Source organism: Exophiala xenobiotica (genome assembly GCF_000835505.1).
Source record: "Exophiala xenobiotica strain CBS 118157 unplaced genomic scaffold supercont1.2, whole genome shotgun sequence".
NCBI classification, from domain to species: Eukaryota; Fungi; Ascomycota; class Eurotiomycetes; order Chaetothyriales; family Herpotrichiellaceae; genus Exophiala; species Exophiala xenobiotica.
Window position 1 is genome coordinate 2,655,723 of NW_013562493.1, and position 18,634 is coordinate 2,674,356.

General features: G+C 52.5%; 7 protein-coding genes across 7 annotated transcripts; 1 reads left to right on the forward strand and 6 right to left on the reverse strand.

The window, feature by feature from the left end:
- Positions 1-60: 60 nt before the first annotated feature.
- Positions 61-1,913, reverse strand: PV05_03192 (uncharacterized protein). The gene is made up of 2 exons (XM_013463823.1): positions 896-1,913; positions 61-830 (listed from the first exon to the last, which is right to left on the reverse strand). Exons 1-2 carry the CDS (start codon positions 1,276-1,278, stop codon positions 314-316), a joined length of 900 nt encoding a protein of 299 aa, XP_013319277.1. The 5' UTR covers positions 1,279-1,913; the 3' UTR covers positions 61-313.
- A 208-nt stretch (positions 1,914-2,121) lies between these two features.
- PV05_03193 (uncharacterized protein) lies at positions 2,122-4,147 on the reverse strand. The gene is made up of 4 exons (XM_013463824.1): positions 3,946-4,147; positions 2,767-3,897; positions 2,623-2,719; positions 2,122-2,567 (listed from the first exon to the last, which is right to left on the reverse strand). The coding sequence occupies exons 1-4, from the start codon at positions 3,953-3,955 to the stop codon at positions 2,537-2,539; spliced, it is 1,269 nt and encodes a 422-aa protein (XP_013319278.1). The 5' UTR covers positions 3,956-4,147; the 3' UTR covers positions 2,122-2,536.
- A 51-nt stretch (positions 4,148-4,198) lies between these two features.
- Positions 4,199-6,886, reverse strand: PV05_03194 (uncharacterized protein). Its single transcript, XM_013463825.1, has 5 exons — positions 6,254-6,886; positions 6,073-6,198; positions 5,947-6,018; positions 5,051-5,900; positions 4,199-5,001 (listed from the first exon to the last, which is right to left on the reverse strand). Exons 1-5 carry the CDS (start codon positions 6,602-6,604, stop codon positions 4,727-4,729), a joined length of 1,674 nt encoding a protein of 557 aa, XP_013319279.1. The 5' UTR covers positions 6,605-6,886; the 3' UTR covers positions 4,199-4,726.
- A 153-nt stretch (positions 6,887-7,039) lies between these two features.
- On the reverse strand, positions 7,040-11,500 carry PV05_03195 (uncharacterized protein). Its single transcript, XM_013463826.1, has one exon. The coding sequence runs from the start codon at positions 11,138-11,140 to the stop codon at positions 10,322-10,324; it is 819 nt and encodes a 272-aa protein (XP_013319280.1). The 5' UTR covers positions 11,141-11,500; the 3' UTR covers positions 7,040-10,321.
- A 652-nt stretch (positions 11,501-12,152) lies between these two features.
- On the reverse strand, positions 12,153-15,318 carry PV05_03196 (uncharacterized protein). The gene is made up of 3 exons (XM_013463827.1): positions 13,267-15,318; positions 12,907-13,207; positions 12,153-12,857 (listed from the first exon to the last, which is right to left on the reverse strand). The coding sequence occupies exons 1-3, from the start codon at positions 13,564-13,566 to the stop codon at positions 12,490-12,492; spliced, it is 969 nt and encodes a 322-aa protein (XP_013319281.1). The 5' UTR covers positions 13,567-15,318; the 3' UTR covers positions 12,153-12,489.
- Positions 15,093-17,067, forward strand: PV05_03197 (uncharacterized protein). The gene has a single exon (XM_013463828.1). The coding sequence runs from the start codon at positions 15,111-15,113 to the stop codon at positions 15,849-15,851; it is 741 nt and encodes a 246-aa protein (XP_013319282.1). The 5' UTR covers positions 15,093-15,110; the 3' UTR covers positions 15,852-17,067.
- Positions 15,785-18,067, reverse strand: PV05_03198 (uncharacterized protein). Its single transcript, XM_013463829.1, has 2 exons — positions 17,283-18,067; positions 15,785-17,232 (listed from the first exon to the last, which is right to left on the reverse strand). Exons 1-2 carry the CDS (start codon positions 17,946-17,948, stop codon positions 16,168-16,170), a joined length of 1,731 nt encoding a protein of 576 aa, XP_013319283.1. The 5' UTR covers positions 17,949-18,067; the 3' UTR covers positions 15,785-16,167.
- Positions 18,068-18,634: the final 567 nt, after the last annotated feature.

Here is an 18,634-nt window from a genome sequence, read left to right on the forward strand (position 1 = left end):
CTCTCTCTCTCTCTCTCTCTCTCTCTCTCTCTCTCTCTCTCTCTCTCTCTCTCTCTCTCTTTCTCTCTCGTGCCGACATAGTCAGTAAGGTCACCAAGAAGTCTGCGAAGGCACCAAGAGCTCGGAGCTCACCATGCTTGATGCCCTAGCTGCGTAGAATCAGAATTCGAGTGACATTGTCTACCATGTATGAACCCATTTCCAGAAAAGTAAAAGCACAAACATTCAGGACGCCGCCCGCTCATCATCACATACAGTGACTGCACCAGAAATCAAATTCGGCCCAAGCAGTAACGCCTTCACCAAGTGCGGATCAGCCCACGAGCTTCGCACTGACACAGGTATTACATTGATTACTCTGCTGCGTGCTGGTACCGTTTTTGAGCCAACAGTTCGCCGAATCCGACGTGTTGCTTGAGCTCATGCTGGCCTGCCACGTGATGCCCTTGCAGGTCTGCGTGGTGTCGTGTCCCCAAGTGGTCGAGAACATGATGGCGTTCGAGCACGCGTACAGACAATCCGTGACGGTGTACGCGAAGAGGCCGACGAAGTCCGCCACCACGAGGTCTGGGTTATCGTCGTCCGGGCGTGAGTTGGCCATATCAATGCCGCAGTATAGATTGAAGAGGTTGGAGTAGTCTTTTGAGGTGATGGTTTCGGAGTCGATGGTGCAGTCGGGAAGTTTGAGACTTTCGACAAAGTAGGGTTCATCGACGACGTAGTTCTGCAGTGAGGATGGGGAGGGTAAGGCTGTTGATGTCCCCGTACCGGTCGCGGTTGCGGTTGCGGCGCTGTCACCGGCTGTCACGGTCACGGTAGCCGTGGGTACACTGGACAGTTGGACTCAGTCAATATTTCTGGCCAGAGGTTTTTGTGACGAGCTTGCAGAACGTACCTTGAATCTGCGCCCGAGTCTGAGTCTTTACCTGACAAGGCACCACCGACGCCACCTCCCACCGCCGCGCCGACCACGATAGCCGTGATTGTCGCGACCAGAAGTCCAAATGTCAAAGGTGACAGGCCCCACGGGTTCCGCTTGCCTGACGGGCCCGGCGCGGAAACAGCCTCAGGCGGCACGTAGCCATTCTGGTTCGGATACTGGTACTGATATTGTGGTTGTTGGGAGAAGGTCGATTGAGGATACGCCGATTTAGGGGTCTCGTATGTGTTTAGTGGGGGTTGGTTCATCTGTGTTGCGACTTCAGGATAGCTGTGCTGTGCATTACTGGCCGCTGGATATTTGTCGGACGTGCCGCTCGAAGAATTGGTTTCTGCCATCTTCTCGATTCATCCGGTGGCAGCAGGGCTGTAAAAAGGCGTATTGGTAAATATCTATAGGCAAGCCGATGCGACAGTGATGAGCTCGATGGCGGACGTCAAGGGTAAGATGCACTGGAAGAGAAGAACGCGGTGAGCCAGATTCCCAGGCAGATGTCGCTTGGTAGCACCACGTTGGTGGCGGAGTTCTCTTGCACGAGTCGTCCCAGTCTTCAAACAGGGGTTCCTTGAGGGCTATCGCCTTTAGGTAGCTTAATCTCGGCAAACTCGGCCGGTCATGAGTAGAAGTCCCATGGTGACCACCCCTGGCCAAAGAAAGCTGTATCAAGACATAAGGCCACCAGGCCCATTGTACAACGTTTCCAGTGGGCGCAAAACGCACCAGAGATTGTTAATGGCCTGCAAGGCTGGATATGTTTGGAACAGCCATAGTCGTGCCGTGCGAATAAATGAAGAGGATTTGAAGTGACCCTTGAGAAAGCATTGAGAACTGAAGACAGTCGTGGCACGACGGGATGTTGGTGAGCGGATAGCTTCAGGGCCTTGGCCTTTGAGCCGCCGGTATACCCCAGAACTGGCCCCCAGCCTTGATCTGCCTAGTAACCGAGGTCACCAATCGCAGCCTGGCATTGCTTGCCAACTAAGGAGTCGTGCTGTTCGACATGCAGTTCTCGGCCCCTATGAATTCCAAAGAAATGACTCGGATGTTGCATCCTCCCGGACAAACGTCCGCCTCTCGCTCATGCGTGGCGGCCGCGATCTGATTCTGGACCGAGTCCTCCGTCCGCGTTGGGTCCATGTAAGCAACGGCGAATGTCTTTGACTAACTTACGTAGTGGCCTGCCTGAGGGTAGCAAACGAGAGCGGCAGATTTTTGAAGAGCGTTAGATTCGGCGAGGTCACATCTACCCTGTCAAACGATCCTAGACTGCGGAGCATAGCGATGATCCGTGTCGAGGACGTGTCGGACTGCTGATTGCAACGATATCTAGCTGTAGGTACCTAGACCGGTGCATATCAGAAGGTGCACTCGAGTTCCTTTCAACCGGGGATATTGTCCTCGAACGCTAGACACGGTTGTTCACCCATATGCAATATTGAGACGTTGAGATTGACTGGGGTCGGCGACAAACACTGGCGAAGCATGGGATGGTCAGGTATTTCAGGTTGACGGCTCAATTTCGCCGTGGTTATATCCATACATATAGTCGAAGCGAAACCATGACGCCATACATGCTCGAAGGAAGTCTATAGTCCTCTATTCGGCAACCCAAACGGCAGCCATGCCCCTGTTGCCGGTATGTTAGCAAGGCCCAGATAGGAAGTGGAAAGACTACGACTTACATTCCTGTTCCTACACACATACTCGTGACGCCAATTTGCTTTCCGGTCCTTTGCAACTCAGTGAACAAGGTGCTCACCTGTCTGGCGCCCGTACATCCTATTATCCAGTTAGCGGAATTGTCGATTTGGTGTGAGGTTGCATACCAAGTGGATGACCAAATGCAATGGCTCCGCCCTTTGGATTGACCTTCTCAAACGGCAGGCCAAGCTCCTTAACACACCAGACTGCCTGGCTAGCGAAGGCTTCGTTGATCTCGTAAATGTCGACCTCGTCTTTGTTGATGCCGGCTTTCTCCAGAGCAATCGGGATAGCCTTCCATGGTCCGATACCCATAAGTAATGGGGGCACGCCGACAACTGACGATGCGACGAATTTACCAAGGATGGGTTGACCGAGACGTTCTGCAGTGCTGCGCTTCATCAGGAGCACGGCCGCCGCTCCATCAGATACTTGTGAGGCATTGCCAGCGTGGATTGACCCGTCCTTAGCAAATGCGGCCCGAATCTTGCCCAGAGATTCGGGCGTGATACCAGGTCTGACACCATCATCTTTTGTGACTGTGACCGTCTTTTCTTCCTCTGTCTTGGGATCTGTATATTTGACAGTCACAGGAGCAATCTCCTCGTCAAACAGACCAGCTTGTTGGGCCTTCAACGCTTTTTGGTATGAGCTGGCAGCGAATGCGTCTTGATCTGCTCGAGAGATCTTCCTGTCTTTGGCCATCTGTTCTGATAAAACACCCATGGGCACTTTGCAGTTGGCAGCTTGCATGTGATTTTCCAAGAGTTCCGAGAACTCCGTCACCGCACCTGGGCCGTATTGCGATGACATGCTCTCAACACCGGAGCCAATGCCGATCTCAATCATGCCGGCCTTGATGGCGTTGGCGATGTCCACACAGGCTTGCAGTCCGCTGGAACATTGTCTGTTGAGGGACTTGAGGGCAGTGGACTCGGGGAAGCCTGCCACCAAAGCAGCAGCTCGGTATTCTGTGGCACCGCCACCAGGAGCAAGGACGCAGCCCGTGGCGATGTCTTCGACCAGCGCAGGATCAATCTTGGACCGTTGCAGAAGGTTCTTGAATGTGAGGGCCAGGAGGTCGGCGGCCGCCGTGTCTTTCAATAGCCCCTTGCCACCCTTGGTGAAGGGAGTTCTGAGGGCGCAGGTAACGACAATATCGTCGGGCGACTTTGAGAGGATGGATTTGTTCGAGGAAGGTGAGCCACCAAGGTGGGAGGAGACCTGTGAGAGGCGTTCCTGTGCTTTGTTTGGTGCTTCACATGTCAGCGGCCGCAGGTGGATGAGGCCAGAAGCGTGCTTACCTTGAGCCATGGTGATGGTATTGATGCTGGATTGATGTGTCTGAGAGAAAGAGAAGAGGCAGGAGCAGTGAAAGTAGGAGTATGTAGAGACAAGAAGAAGAAGAAGAAGACTGAGCTATGTTGATCACGAGGAAGGATTGCTTTTGTTCATGCGGTGCGATGTGTCTCTCATGCGCCTTTGAGGAATTCGAAGTGAGCCGAGGCATGTTACGACGTTCGTCGGCAGCAACCAAATCAATTGCATTTGCTGACATCATTCATGAAAATACTGCTTGTCTGACAGTACGCTTGGCATTATGTTATTTAGAACGATCATTCATTTTCACCACCACAATGGATCTTATTCTGGCTTGTCATGACAATCCAATTCTGACCTGACCTGACCATGCGTGCCATGCTCACTCAACTGTCGGCTTGTCGGCTAGTCGGTCCTTCAAAGCTCCGAGGGCTTCATGTGATTGGTTTGCCATTCCGATGGTCCCTCTGTCGACATGTGCCTTTGTTTTGTGCCTCTATCGAATTTCTGCTTTCTGCTGACCTTCAAATCGGACACTACCATAGATCATCTCTTCGTCACAACGCTATCGTCATGTCGGGTGCGTATTAACTTTTCCTTTCAGAAGGCTCCGCATCAAATGTATCCCAATAGCGCCAGGCTCCATATGCTCAGGAGACCTTCAGACAGTCCAGCTGCCGCATTCAATATCAATCATAAAGCCTTTCTCCCAGCCCTGCTGCGGAAACCCCAAGGAACCCAATATACCGACTTGAAATCATTCTATTACGTCGCTGCAACGGCAACCGACGTTTGCCGTGAGTGAAAGACCCGTGCCAACGTTCTTGAGCCCTTCCTCCCCATCGACCACCACTTCTTCGTGGGAGACCTGCGTTGGGCAGTCGGAAGAGGCCTTTGTGTAACCTCCATGCCTTGTTTCGGCTGCTCCGAGTTGTCGGGATAGCCTTGGCTCAGACTGCGCTGCTTTTTCCACGCGGACAGAGTTTGGCCCATGTGCTCCCGCTCATCATGGCCGAGAATGTAAGTGTGAAAAGACGCAGCTATCACAAGTCAGCACACGTCTCTGCTAGCCCACTCAATCAAACTTACTATCGAAATCGATCGCAAAATTCCTCATATCCGCCTCGGCAAGTCCTCTCGTGGTCTGCTGGACAGCTACTGCCCGTGTCTTCCTGGTGCGAGAATACAGCTTGAGCCGTTCATCAATCTCGCTAACTGGAGTGCTTGGCTCGAGGATCACCCCCAGAGCCAAAGCATCTTCCAGGGCCATTGCAATTCGTTGACCACAATACGGCGGCATGGGATGCGCGGCGTCACCCATCAACGCCATACGGTGAGATTGGAACGTGATTAGTGGATCCATGTCCCAGATCGGTTGATCTTGCAGGTCACTGTCGGATATTTTCCCAAACAGAGCGACACATTCCTCCGGTAGGCCTCCAGTAAGACGTAAGAGTTTCCTCTTGCTCGAAGGATCCCTCCAGTCCTTGCTGAGGTTCGTAAAGGCCGTTCGGTCTTCGTACAAGAATTTGACGCAAACGTTCTTACCGTGCGATGCTGGCGTGATGAGAAGGCTTTTATCATTGTGGTTGTAGCAATGGGCGTGACCCCCATCAGCAACGAATTTGGCGGTGATGGGATCGTTCTCTAACCTTTCGCGTGGGATAAGGGCTCGAAAGACGTGGCGCTTGATACGGAAGCGCTGTAAACTACCCCCAGGCACAAATGACCTGCACACAGAATGCACGCCATCGGCGCCGATAACGACATCTCCCACCGCATCGGACCCGTCGGAGAAGTACAGAATCGCCCTGATAGTGTCGACCCTGCAGACCGATTTCGATGTGATGATTTCGATCTTGGGACCGGGTTTGGAACTGTCGTGAACTGATTCCCAGAGCGCGACAAACATGTCAGGATACGTCGTTTGATGCCATGGCTGCTGTCGGTTAGTGCTGATCGGAGGTATAGACGGGGAAGCATACCCAAGCCTGCGCTTCGAGGTCACTTTCTAAGGTGTCAGAAACCCCATCATCTTCAATTTGCGCTCGAGTGATCTACGGAGTGTCAGCTTTCAGCTTGTGCCAGAATCAACCCTCCATCGGTCTCACCTTGATTATTCTGGTCGCTTGAACATGGTTGGTGTCAATTCCCAGCATTTCAAGTGCCCGGACCGAGTTGGGAAAAATAGTGATGCCGGCACCATTGGTCTGAGGAGTGAATGCTTGTTCGTAAATCTGTTGTCATGGTCTTAGCTGCTGATGAATTGCAGGATCTCGTCCCAAGCCATACCGTGACAGAATGCCCCTGGGCCCTGAGGGCGATGGCAGTTGCGAGACCACCAATACTTCCTCCCGCAATGAGGACTTTGAGGCCGCTAAGCGTGGCTGTCGCTGGAGCCGCCATTTGGGACGATGGCATCGCCGCACTGAATGCGAATGTCTGAAATCTGAGAGCGTGTTGCAAAGCCTCGTTCCTGGTGGTGAAGAGTGAAGAGCACGGTTCCAAATTCAGGGCACAGCACGTTGGAGCAGGGTCATAAATCAGGACAACAGAACGATCGACATAAGAGAACCTCTCCGCTTTTAACCTCGCGATCAACCTTATATCAGGGACCGTGTGCAGCCTTGAGATACTTATCATGTACCGAAGAAGCGAGTTTTCACGATGCCATTTACCATGTCATGGCAGCGTCCCAAGTGTTTTCTTCAGGGACCTGCGTCATGGCACTTGGCTTCAATAAGAGAAGGTTTGCGCACTGACTGGTGTTCCTTGGATGTGTGGGTGTGTTTGGCGCAACAACACAGCATCTCAAATCTTTCCCTTCAAAGGGAGAACAGACTTTGCGCATCTATCAATAGTTGCGTTGGCGGGTATGAACCAAGGACGGGGATTCAACGTCAGAGTGGACATTCGTATGTTGAGCTTCCCGTCAGATGGTTTGATGGTTCAGGGAAGGGATAAAGGCGCGCCGGCTACCACGTGGTTCACAATGCCGAAGGCCCATGAGGTGCATCTCTCAGCCAGCTCTTCCAAATACCTCTCGCCGGACGTACCGTGATTGGTTGAGCCTTGACATGAACCAGTTACTGGTTCCCAGGTCTGGATGGGCTGTGGACAGTGCTTTCACACTCTGACAGCTGCACAGGCCAGCATGACGAATGAAAGTACTCGATCAAAAATAGCTCGCCTTCAAAAATCGCGCTGTTGATCTGATCAATCTGTATCGTGCCCCGTGCGCAAATCTGCTCGTACGATCTGCCCGTACGGACCAATTCCTCGGGTCGCAAATTTTGACTATGGCTCTGGCACCTCTGGTTGCTATGAGCATTGGTTGGCTGCGTCACGGCCAGAGACACTCACAGATGCACGGATGCCACGCTTATTGCCGAAGCAGAGATCTTTCCCATGCAATTCCCGTGAGTGATGTTGTCCTCGTCCCTTCAAAGCTCAAAATGTCTAGCCATGACCACATCCATGGAGGTGTCAGGGAGAAACGAACATCAATTTGTGCCAACCAAGAGATGCCTCCTTCGTATCCCATTGACGTTGCAGGAGTCTCACGGCGGTCATGACTTTCGGAGCCAACGCAGGCAGAAGCAGATGTTACGGGGTGAGCTCCATGTTCCTAGACTTAGAAGACCATCTGCTCTGAGACCACCGCGAGCTTTGGTCAGCCAAGCTGCGACTCAGGTTGTCCAAGCAGAATCGCGTGAATGGGTGTAGCCATGGCATTCTTGAGATGGACAATGCAGATTCGACATCCCACTCAATGTCGTAGATAACATGAGGGTCGCTGTGGCACCGTGGCGCCTTAGCACGGCGGCAGCTCCGATCTTCTCGATTGTCTAAATTGTACTTCGCAAACGCCACATCGCAGTACTTATCCTACCCACATCGTCCTGCGAACGGTGCACCATGCGAGTGCGTCAAGAGCCAAGCCATGTTCCTCACGGCATCGCCCAATTGAAAGAGTGTTGGGATGGCAGCTGCTTCCTAAGCTGCGGCGCTGGGGGACGTCCACGGAAGCTTTCTCCCTCTTGAATCGATTGGCTCCATCAAATCCACCTGCGAGGCTGATAACCATACACCGCACTCACTGGTCGTTCGGATCGCCCTCTGTTGTGCCGTATCTGCAAGCCTCAGGAGACGCGGACTGAAGCATGTCGAAGAAGGAATCTCCTGATTGCACTTTCGTAGCCAATGTGTGATGGATGATTTGCTTTGAGCTTCGTTACGCAGATCCTACTTCTCGCTTGGACAAAGTTGCCGGACGTTCAGGTACTAGGTAAGCAGGAACATGGCTTCTCAAACTTACAGCTGCATGCCATTTTACTTGACTAGCCACGTTCGACAAGACATTTGCATCACAATAAAGTATCAACAGCGGGTGTGGATGCGTTTCAAGGATTTACCACGTGGTGATAGATCCGAATGGATCAGATGTTTTTCATCATCATTGGACCGATCTCGCGATTCACTGCCAGTAGATCGTGAGGTCTGCTTGCTATACTTTCTGCGATGGCCTCATCGTTTCGTAGAAGAAGGATGCCGGAGGTTGACGCCAGTGCAGAAGCTGTACCTGATATGAAAGGCAGACACGGGCTACTGCCACAATCGAGCTGCATGTCATAGACATCGACTTCGAATCTGAAAGGGACGTTGGCTCTGGGTTTATCTAACATGCATGATGATGGACCCATCCAGATTCTGGTTGCTAGGTTGAGTTGATCCAGGGAATGGACGGGCCAGCTGGGGTGTTTCTCAAGTAAAGAGCGTCGGCCGAGCTACGAGATGGAGTGGTTAAGGCAGCTCTCGCCGCGGGAACAGCAGGTTGTCAATTGAGCCGGTCGTTCGTGCAAGCTGCACCGTTATGGCTTCTAGGCACACATGTTGGTATGCTCTGAGACAAGAACCCGTATGGGTGCCATGCAATTTTTCAGGGTGCAGAGTGAAGGGTGCAGGTATGCAGGCTGCGAGCCAGTCTGAGTCGAACAGTGGCAGTCGGAGATTCAATGTGCGCGATTGGACCTGACAGGATGAACAATGGCCTGTTTTCTGGCACTCCACCGAAGACATGCTCACTCTTATTCGATCCCGGCAAGCACTCAAGCCCATACGCCAATGGTCTCGGCTTCCCCAGCCATGCTCATGGCAGAGGTAATATCCGTATTGTCGACGAAATCCGCGGAAACGGGAAGCCAACCGTGCACAAAGAGCACAAGCTTCAATATTGGCATTCCAGCGCGCGCAACGTCCAGGTCTGCGAGGTGTGGCTCCCAGCCTGCGCACGAAAGCACTCGAGCTTGGAATGAGAATCGATCGAGATTTCATTCGAGACTTGACATCCAGTGTCTCCGAGGGAAGCTCACACACGCTTGAGAGGTGTAAAGCTACACGTCATCGGCACTGGAAGCCCGACCTTTGTTGGTGACCAGATAGTCCCAGCTTCACCCTGCGCTGACGCCTCTTTTTCTCTGGACCGAAATACCAGTTCTGAGGGGGTGCATCAAGCCGGACTATGCCTCCAAAGGAAGGTGCGACCAATGTTTTCATGTTGGCCAAGCTACGGGGAAAGCGGTGACGTTGAAACCTGACCTGCAGAAAGAGACACTGTGTCAGCCAGTATCACTGCAATTGGTGAATGCCTCTCGCTCTCCGTCCAATCAATCCGCGAGTTCCTGATTGCAGGCGAAGCCCGGACCTGAGCGTCGATACGATTATGCTGGGATCTTCCACAGCTAGCCATGAGGAGGCGACCATTTCGGACCTGCAGATTCATCCACCTTTGCCTGTGAAGATTCAAAGCTCGTCTTCACTCCGGATCTGCCGTTCCAATTGACGTCACTAGGCATGTGGTGGTCCTATCGGCGAACGCAGGAGGAAGCTCGTCAACGAGCCGATAAGCAGGGATACCTCGCGTGTACGCAGTAGAGTTTGCGGAACACGGGGATGATCCCTCAATCGTGGTAACCTGCCCACGTAGGAACGGATGGAACTTTCCGTGCTGTTGACAGCCCCCAAGGAGCAGATATACTTATTCGTGGAGGTTTCTCATGTGGCCGGCCCAGGGACAAGGTATTACCCTGGGAGACCTGGCTCAAGACCTCTGATGGGGCAAGCTGAGTGGTGAGCGAAACGCAGGGGTGCTGGTTGGGTGCAGTATGGCGCCTGTTGTGCTCTTCTCGCTCTGCCTTGAGGGCCTAATTCAGCAAATGGACCAACAAATGCACCTCGCACTCATTCCTCCTGTCAAACGTCAATTCTGGAGGCAGCGAATCTGAAGCGCTGACTACGCTATAGCATCAGAGTCCACCTTAGCAGAGCAAACAACTGTTCCATCCTATGACTCATTGCAATTTACAGTTCCTTCGCGGTGTAAATGTGATTAGATTTCACAACATCTTGGACGACATTTCGTTCCAGACATTCCAACATCTGGATCCGGGCCTTCAGCTGTGAGATCTCCGCCGCCATATGTCGATTGTCGACCTGAGCTTGGTGAATATACTGGATAGCATCGCTGATGATGTCTGCTTTCTTGATGTCGCTGGGCAGGCCTGTCGAGATTCGATTGTCGCTGAATTGGTACCGACTCAGCCTTGAAGTTTGCTTGGATTCAAGCAAAGTGTGGTAGAGCTGCTTCATGTTGTTGTTGAGTTTATCACGGTACCGCCGTTCGTTTGCCGAGTGTGCTTGCTTTCGCTTCAGCGATTCGTCGTGATCTTCTCTTTCAGCTGGCGATTTGTCTTCGTTCTGTTTGCGAGCTTTTCCCTTGTTCTTTGCGACTGTCGGGTCTTCTTGGCTTCGTTGATCTCTAGATCGTTTCCGAGAAGTTGTAGGTGTCGCTTTTGGGTCTGTCCAATGTATGAAGATGGCTTCACTGTTGTCGGATCCCTCTGACGAAACAGACACAGAACGGCAAGCAGGTGCTGCTTCGGACAATCCTGAAGGATCTCCATAGAAGCAGCTCCAGTAATCCTTTTCGCTCCCCACCAGAGCTACGGCCGAAGTGAAGGAGGGAGGTGGAGCTTGTAATGGTAGGAAGGGCATACCGTCAAGATCCAGGAATTGATGGCCGTTCTCTGCGACCAGGTTGTTGCTTAGGAAAGCAGCATAGTCCGCCATGATGGTATCGTTGCGATCAGAAGGCGAGATGAGAAGACCCGGAGAGCCCATTTCGTTGGTGTATGATAAGATAAGTTGCCAGAGATCAGAGAGAACGACCCTGAGGGTTCTTGTATGTGTGGAAATGGGACGAGCTGGTATGTCAGTGAGGTGGAGCCCGTCTGGAATGGCGGATATCAAGACCGAAAGATTGAAGAATGCAGACTCTAGGAGTACGCGATACCTCTCTGTGAGATCTGCGGCTGAGTCGTTCTTCTTGACTGGCCGTTTCTTCAATTCAGTGTCGACTGCGGGGTTGGATGCTAGCCACAAGGACGCCGAAAGTTGACACCTGCCCACGACCTCCGGCGAGTTGCAAATCGCCCCACACTGCACGCCGCACAGGCGGCATGAGAGTCGGCCAGATGTTTTGCATGTGCTTGTCTCGCAAAGGGCGAAAATGCCTCCCATAAGAGCGTGGTTGAGCAACAAGCTCTGATAACAGGATTCGGCTCACGCCGATTGATCGTGCGGGTTCTTGAGTTCAGAGATCGACGATGGCGATCAACACAGTCTGCAGGAGGGGGAATTATGTAACATCGAACAACATTGAGACCTTGGCGAGGACGGGCAAATCAGAGATCCTCTTGCTCGTGTGCTGCAAAGAAGACCTGTACGCAGTTCAACAGGCTAGATCGACCTCTTACTCATACAAAGCCTCGACGCGTTCGATCATGGACCGCGGAGAAATGTGTAAGATCCCCGTCGCAGCGATCCCCACGACAGCAAACCATAATCTCTAGGGTCTTACAGAGGGTTTCGAGGATTCAAGAGGCTGGATAGTAACATTTGAAGAACATCAGTACTTACCGAACACAAACACTGAAGCTAATCTTGATGAGCTTGATGAGCTTGATGAGCTTGATGAGCTTCCTTGTCGCCATCTCAATTGTTCAGTGTTGTCGCCCGAGTCCCCCCTTAGGTTTGGGGTACATCGCTTAAGTTGTCTGTTTACGTTAGTCGTGGTTAGTGAATCAGCGGCTAGTGACGTAGTGTTTTGATCTGATTTTGAAGAACTTCACATGTTGCCGTATTTCTCATAGAGACTTGCAGATACTCAATGCTTCTGCATCTCTGAAGAGTCTTTGATCTAGAACGAGCTCTCCATGATGGCTTCCTTGAAACAATCGCGACTCTTCACACTTCCAGCGTATCCTCATCCCGCGAACACCGTGCACCGACCGATCCCAATCCTTCAAATTCTCACTCCGATGCAGTCACTACAAGATCATTCTCAATACATCACGTTGACGCCCTTTACTCGACGTAGTTGGACACACTATTAGGGGGGCTGGTTGGTTAAGTGCCAGACCACTGAAGAGTTTCCCACGAAGAAGACAACGTCCGCATAAAGGTGCAGCTCAGAAAGCTTCCCGCTGCCGATGCTCAGGGACTGATGTGCCCTGATCATTGAGATGAGGTCGAGCATTGAGACCCTCCTTGTCCGATGAGGCCTTGTCCATACCACTCAGCCCTGAGTGCGCGACATTAGGACGATCGGTCTTCTTCGATGGCGTAATCATTTGCGTTTCAAGGTCATCATAATCCTGACCTGGATTGGCCGTCTTCCAATCAAATGCCTCGAGAAGATAGTAAAAGCCTGCTGCCAGAAAGGAGCCCAAGAACGGGCCTATCCAGTAGATCCAATGGTAGCCCGGAAAACTGTGGTCGACGACATCAGGACCAAACGCGCGGACAGGGTTGACACCAGCACCGCTATAATAAACGCCTGATTGTACATCAGCTAAGATGGGATTGAGAGAGATCTCCGGACATACTGCACATATTCCCAATAAACAAGGCCAGGCCAATGCCGATGGGCGCCAGGAAGGTAGCTTTATGCTTGATGGCGGCCAGCATGATGACAGAGAATGAAAGCTCGGCTGTCGTGAACATCTCGATGAAGAGGCCGCGAGCGATCGATGTTCCGTCACCAAGCCGGCAGTTGACGGCCATAGAACCGGGGAACAGAGCCGATACAACTGCAGAGGCGGCAATGGCACCAAGGATCTGTGCTACGACAACCACGCAAGCTCGTGTAGTAGGCACGGCGCCAACCAGGAGGAGTGTGAGGGTGACCTGATCATTGACCCATGTCAGTAGATATACAGGTGCTCCACGATGGCTCAAATACCCACCGCTGGATTAAACATTCCGCCACTGACACGATAGAATAGCCAGACATTGATTGCCACAGATGTTCCGAATCCGAGTGAGATGAGGAAGATGCCCAACAAATCGGGGCCAGCGTGGCTATTGGTTGGGGGAGGCGTGTGCACGACCTGGACGATGGAAAGTGCAAAAAAGAGGAACAAGAATGTTCCTGTAAATTCGGACATGAAAGCAGTGGTGTGGTTTCTATGCACATCGGGCAAGAAGCCCATCACAGCCCCCGATTTGGGGTACCCGAATCGAGGTAAGTGAGGTTTGGGCGCCATGGTGTATGGATTGCTGTTGCAGTGATCGAGGGGCGGATGTTGTGAAGATTGCAGTCAATTGACGTGAGAGGCCACCCGAACGACTCTTGAAGGTCTTGCAGACTTATATGCTCCTGCTGAAATGTCACCAGCGGGTAACTGCTCGTATGGGCAAGTAAATGTTCATCGGCTGACCACAGATGGAGTTCGTTCGCAGCACAACATTGTCGTCCACAGGGGGTTTGTCGCCTCGCTCGCACAACCCTCGCTCAACATGGTCGGTTTCGGGCATTGATGAGGCTGCGTCACGAAGCAGAAGATGCGGTTTGCATGGGCGCATCTCACCGTCTTCGCACCCGATGCTCCGAGGCCACTTATCATGTTGCTTGGCTCGGTCATTGACTGTCATACCGCGATGGTTGGATAGGCCACGATCCAGCGCAGTGTGTCACAGTGGGTGGGATGACCGACCTCAACATATGCTGCTTTGTGTTCACACTGATCGGAAAACACCTGCCGACGGATAACTGTGAGATGATGCGCATTAGGTCGAAGTAGAGGTAGCCCATCGAGCGAGGGTCCGCGCTGGAACTATGCGTGGAATCGTGAGACTTCAGTTACCCGAACTTTGCGGATCTATCGTTCTCCAAGCCAGCTTCGAGATCCTCTGCTGCATTGGTTTAACGGCTGTTGGCAGTGTATTGCAATATTGAATTTCTGCATCTGCCGGCATTGTGACACCTACGACATCCGTCCATGTGCGTATGGTGGCCGGTCGAAAGGCACTGGAGTCGGGCTGAAAGCCGTTGCTACGTCGCGCACAGCAATTTGTTGATCCGAGACGTAGGCAACTGTAGGATATTCTCTTAGTCGTCGTATGAGTAAGCACTCCAGCACTCGACCAGCTGTCTGACACAAGGCGCAGTGGTTAGTCGCTGCCAATGCAAATTGAGCGATGACATTGTTCCGCGGACGTTCAGCGGCGGACGCTTTGGATGACACTTTGGATGACAATCTGGTAGCACAAGAAGATGCCAAATCAACCGGATACTCGACGCATCCCCGCCCACCCAACTTACGTGCAAACTGCATCGTCACATGGTCATTTGTCCGACTACGTCTTCATCATACGAGTCGTGCCGCGTACTCTTCTTTGGATCCAATCAAGCAGAGTAAATGTGCAGGGAGGTTGGTTCGACGTCCAACGCATTCTTGCCGGCCACTGTAGGTGTCTCACTAGCGGCCACTCCTACAGCCATGCTCAGAATTTTAGCCACCAGCACACCTAGCCTCTGAGTCCAAGTCGTATCCTGACCAGACTAGACCTGGTCGTTCAGATACTCTCGGGTCCTGTTGAAGTGTCCATGGCAAGGTTGAGGCCACCGGAAGAAAAGCCAGAAGCGACATGAAAGGCATCATGTCCGCTCCCAGAAAAGGCACTTCAATAAAGAAGCCCGGAGACGGAAAATCTTTCCTCCGGCTTTATTCCTGCAACTCAGCAACCTTCGCATCCCAGCATTTCAGCCTCCATTGAAACGAGCTCGTAACTGCATCCGGCCTCAGCCATGGCTACGCATATGACACGAGCGTCGAGGGCAACGCACTGCATGCAGCAATGCCGCAACCCGCAACGTCTCACACCACTACTCTCGATCCGTCACTCCTCTTCCTCCTCGCCATACGCACCGTCAAACTTCAGCAACTCTGCTTCTAATTCCACACCTTCCGACTCATCCAACTCTCAGAATGGCAATGCGACCGCTCCGAGCCTGGCCACCCCCCGTCCATCCTACGCTCACCCTCCGGCCCGCCGCTTCGGCGCCACCGAGATGGCCGGCACAAAGCTCACAGCATGGACATGGCTAAAGTCCCTCTTTGGCTGGCGCCCAACACCAACGTACAAACCAGCCCCGTTCCGCGTGAACAACAACCCGTTCCGGGCACGCAAGAGGTGGCCTCCCGACTTCAACAACCTGGACCCGAAGCAACAGTTCCATTTCGAAAAGACCTACCGCCGACGCGCGGCGCTGAAATGGGCTCGACCAACATGGAACAAGAGTATTAAGATCCTCCAGCAGACGCTGATCACATTCACCATCATATATTTTGTCTTCATCTGCGAGCCGACGCACGGGCAGGGGACGCCGTTCGATGGGTTCCGTGCATGGTTCTTCGACAAGGTCGGCATGCTGGGCCAGTTGCCCGAGTCGACGAGGGAAGAAGCGGACAAATTGAGCGAAGAAGCTAGGAAGAAACTAGTCGCGAGTGTCGATACGTCCAATTCTCCTCCAAACTCCTCGCCCTAATGGAATACTCTGAGGCTATCTATGTTTTCAGGCATATATTGTGCGGAATATGTCCTCCAATATGCTGCAATAAACCGAAGCACCTTTGCGCCACCAGGACTCCTATACAACCTAGCCACAGGGAGAGCATGATACAAGCCTGTGCTGCTGCGACATGTCGAGGCAAGTTCACCTGACATCAACCATAGCGCCAAAAATCAAGGATTCCCGCACGGCGTCAGCTGCTTAGCGCGAGTCAGATGGATAGAAATCTCATCTGCTGTGTCATTCTGGCCCAGAAAGCTTGTGTTGGAAGCAATACAGCACAAATATTGACTCAAGCCTTTCCAAGGCCGACAAGGACCAGCAAGGCAACGTTCATGACCACCAGCACCAGCCAAATGATCACGGCAAGTGCCGTCACCACCCAACCGTTCCGCATGTTGAAGGCCGCTCCGCCGCGAACACCAGTCTCGTCCGGTACCGTCATGATATGACTTCGACAAGTGAACCATACCAGCGGAGCGGTCACAAAGGGCAAAATGACGCTGAGGCAAACTTGGCTGGCGGTCAGAGCCTGGTTCAGGCCCTCTTTCCCTACAGCAGCAGCGATGATGATACTCGGGATAATGCTGATTGATCGAGTGATCAGCCTTCGCATCCAAGGCTTGATCGTCCAGTGAAGCATCCCTTCGGACACCATTTGCCCGGCCATGGTGCATACTATTCCAGCAGAAGTGCCGGAGAGTAGCAGCGCGAGAGCAAAAATCGTTCCAGCAGCCTTTGACAAGTTCTTGCTGAGAAGGTCATGAATGCCAAAGAGATCGGCTTTGGTGGCTTCTGTTTGAGGATATAAAGAGGCCCCGGATACGATGAGGATGGCGGAGTTGACAAACAGAGCAAAAGTGAAGAGCGAAGTGGCCAGCTCTACGATCGAGTATTTGAGACAACCCCGGATTGCGTAGATAGATGGACGATACTTTTCTTCCTCGTCATCTGACGTGTCGCCCATGGCAATGTGACCATTTCGCTCATCGAATTGCTTCAAGCGAGGCTGAACCACGCCCGAACCAAGGAAGATTGAATGAGGCATGACCGTGGCACCCATGATGCCGCAGGACAGATAGATACCATTGCCTTGCACAACCGCTGCCGAGGGCAAATAGCCTTTAAAGACATCCCCAGCCGAAGTGTCTCTGATATAGGACAATTGTATGCAAAAGCAAACCATAACCCCCAACACCAGGCTCATGACGAAGTATTCAAAGATACGTAGCCGTGTCATGGAGCCATCAGGCTTGTAAAAGAGCAGCAGAAGCAAGACGTCGACAAGGGTAATGGCGCACCCTGCAATCAGTGGGATGTGAAGAAGTAGATTCAGTGCTATGGCTGAACCAATGACCTGCATTTCGTCAACTCTGCTCAGGCGTGATTTATAGGGGTCAGGCTCACCTCTGCAATATCGGTAGCTATAATAGCCGACTCCGCGAGAAGATACAAGATCAGATTGAGCCACCTGGGCAGATGCTTGCGACAGTTTTCGGCCAGATCTAGGCCGGTGACGCTCCCGAGTTTGATACACAGAGACTGCAAGAAGATGGCGAATAGATTGGACAGTAAGATGATGAACAGATGGCGGTATCGTGTCGACGCGCCGGCTTCGACATCAGTGGCATAGTTTCCAGGATCGATGTAGGCGACCGCAATCATGAAGCCAGGCCCGATGAATTTGACATACTTTTGGAGAACGGCGACGAGCTTGGTCCAAACGCTTTTGGGGTTTCGTAATTTCCTGAATCGTGAAAAGGTAGTAGTGGGTTGTTGAACAGCCGAGATACCTGGATCAGACGAGTGCTGATGATCATGGGTTCTTGAATCAACCTTGACGGAGCTGGGGGTTTTGTTTGAAGACGACGGAGGTTCTGGCGTGTCGAGAGGTCGTATATTGATTTGCTCTTGCTCGCTGTTGTCCAGACTTGAGTCGTTCTCGCGTTGTTCCCTCAGATTGACGATGCCATTGAGGTCGGCCCTTGTGGTCAAGTCCGCACTCAAAGCGTGTGGGCTCTGGTTCCAGTCTGGGTGGTCCTCGGTGTCGTCGTTGCGCGAGGGGCGGTTCATGATGGCGACGATTGGGTATGAGGGATGGTCTTGAAGATCTGGAGGAGGAGTAGGGGGAGACTTGAGAGGAAGGAAAGTCGGGTTGTCCTCACTTCTTAGGATGATGATTTGATGTCGTTGACGGGTGGCCAGAAGGATCGAAAATCGTAGACACGGTGACACGGTTTTTCCCGAGACAAGAAGAAAAGGGCTTGTGCGGGGTGAGGCTGCCGAATGGGATGACGAACGAATGTTACCACGAATACCTCATCAGCGTCATTCTTTTCTTGGAGGCCAAGGCGATCCTTTCGCCGCAATACGCTGACGAGATGGTGGCATTGCTACGAATTCTTGTAGACCACGCCGAGGGTAAGCAGCCACGATGTGGTTTATATGCATTAATATGTCCAGGGAGCGAATGACAGGCTGGTGGCCAAGGGTTTCAACTCCGAATCCGGGGCACAAAGTGAGACGAGTGGTGAACGAGGATTCCAGTCGACCGTACGGGAGGCGGTGAGAGTTCATGATCACGGATGCAAACCTATCCGCAGCTCCCAGTGCTATCTATCTGGACTACCAGCATGGTGTTCCTTGCGCATTCGCAAATAACAATACTCGGCTATGAGAGGGGACTGCGCAGCCGAAAAGCGGTCGCGTGCCCGGATGCGGCGACGAGATGTGATGTGAGAAGCTTCAGTGGAAGCTGT

Bases quoted from the DNA above. Each gene is read 5' to 3' on its own strand.
- PV05_03194 (XM_013463825.1), bottom strand. From the start codon at position 6,604: ATGATAAGTATCTCAAGGCTGCACACGGTCCCTGATATAAGGTTGATC. The intron at 6,199-6,253 runs GTATGGCTTGGG...CCATGACAACAG, and splicing joins CCCAGGGGCATTCTGTCACG to ATTTACGAACAAGCATTCAC. The intron at 6,019-6,072 runs GTGAGACCGATG...GACACTCCGTAG, and splicing joins AAGCGACCAGAATAATCAAG to ATCACTCGAGCGCAAATTGA.
- PV05_03193 (XM_013463824.1), bottom strand. The intron at 2,720-2,766 runs GTATGCAACCTC...ACTGGATAATAG, and splicing joins TGCATTTGGTCATCCACTTG to GATGTACGGGCGCCAGACAG. The intron at 2,568-2,622 runs GTAAGTCGTAGT...TACCGGCAACAG, and splicing joins ATGTGTGTAGGAACAGGAAT to GGGCATGGCTGCCGTTTGGG.
- PV05_03197 (XM_013463828.1), top strand. From the start codon at position 15,111: ATGGCTACGCATATGACACGAGCGTCGAGGGCAACGCACTGCATGCAG.
- PV05_03192 (XM_013463823.1), bottom strand. From the start codon at position 1,278: ATGGCAGAAACCAATTCTTCGAGCGGCACGTCCGACAAATATCCAGCG. The intron at 831-895 runs GTACGTTCTGCA...CCAACTGTCCAG, and splicing joins GACTCGGGCGCAGATTCAAG to TGTACCCACGGCTACCGTGA.
- PV05_03195 (XM_013463826.1), bottom strand. From the start codon at position 11,140: ATGGGCTCTCCGGGTCTTCTCATCTCGCCTTCTGATCGCAACGATACC.
- PV05_03198 (XM_013463829.1), bottom strand. From the start codon at position 17,948: ATGAACCGCCCCTCGCGCAACGACGACACCGAGGACCACCCAGACTGG. The intron at 17,233-17,282 runs GTGAGCCTGACC...GACGAAATGCAG, and splicing joins TAGCTACCGATATTGCAGAG to GTCATTGGTTCAGCCATAGC.
- PV05_03196 (XM_013463827.1), bottom strand. From the start codon at position 13,566: ATGGCGCCCAAACCTCACTTACCTCGATTCGGGTACCCCAAATCGGGG. The intron at 13,208-13,266 runs GTGGGTATTTGA...GTCAATGATCAG, and splicing joins GCGGAATGTTTAATCCAGCG to GTCACCCTCACACTCCTCCT. The intron at 12,858-12,906 runs GTATGTCCGGAG...ATGTACAATCAG, and splicing joins GTTTATTGGGAATATGTGCA to GCGTTTATTATAGCGGTGCT.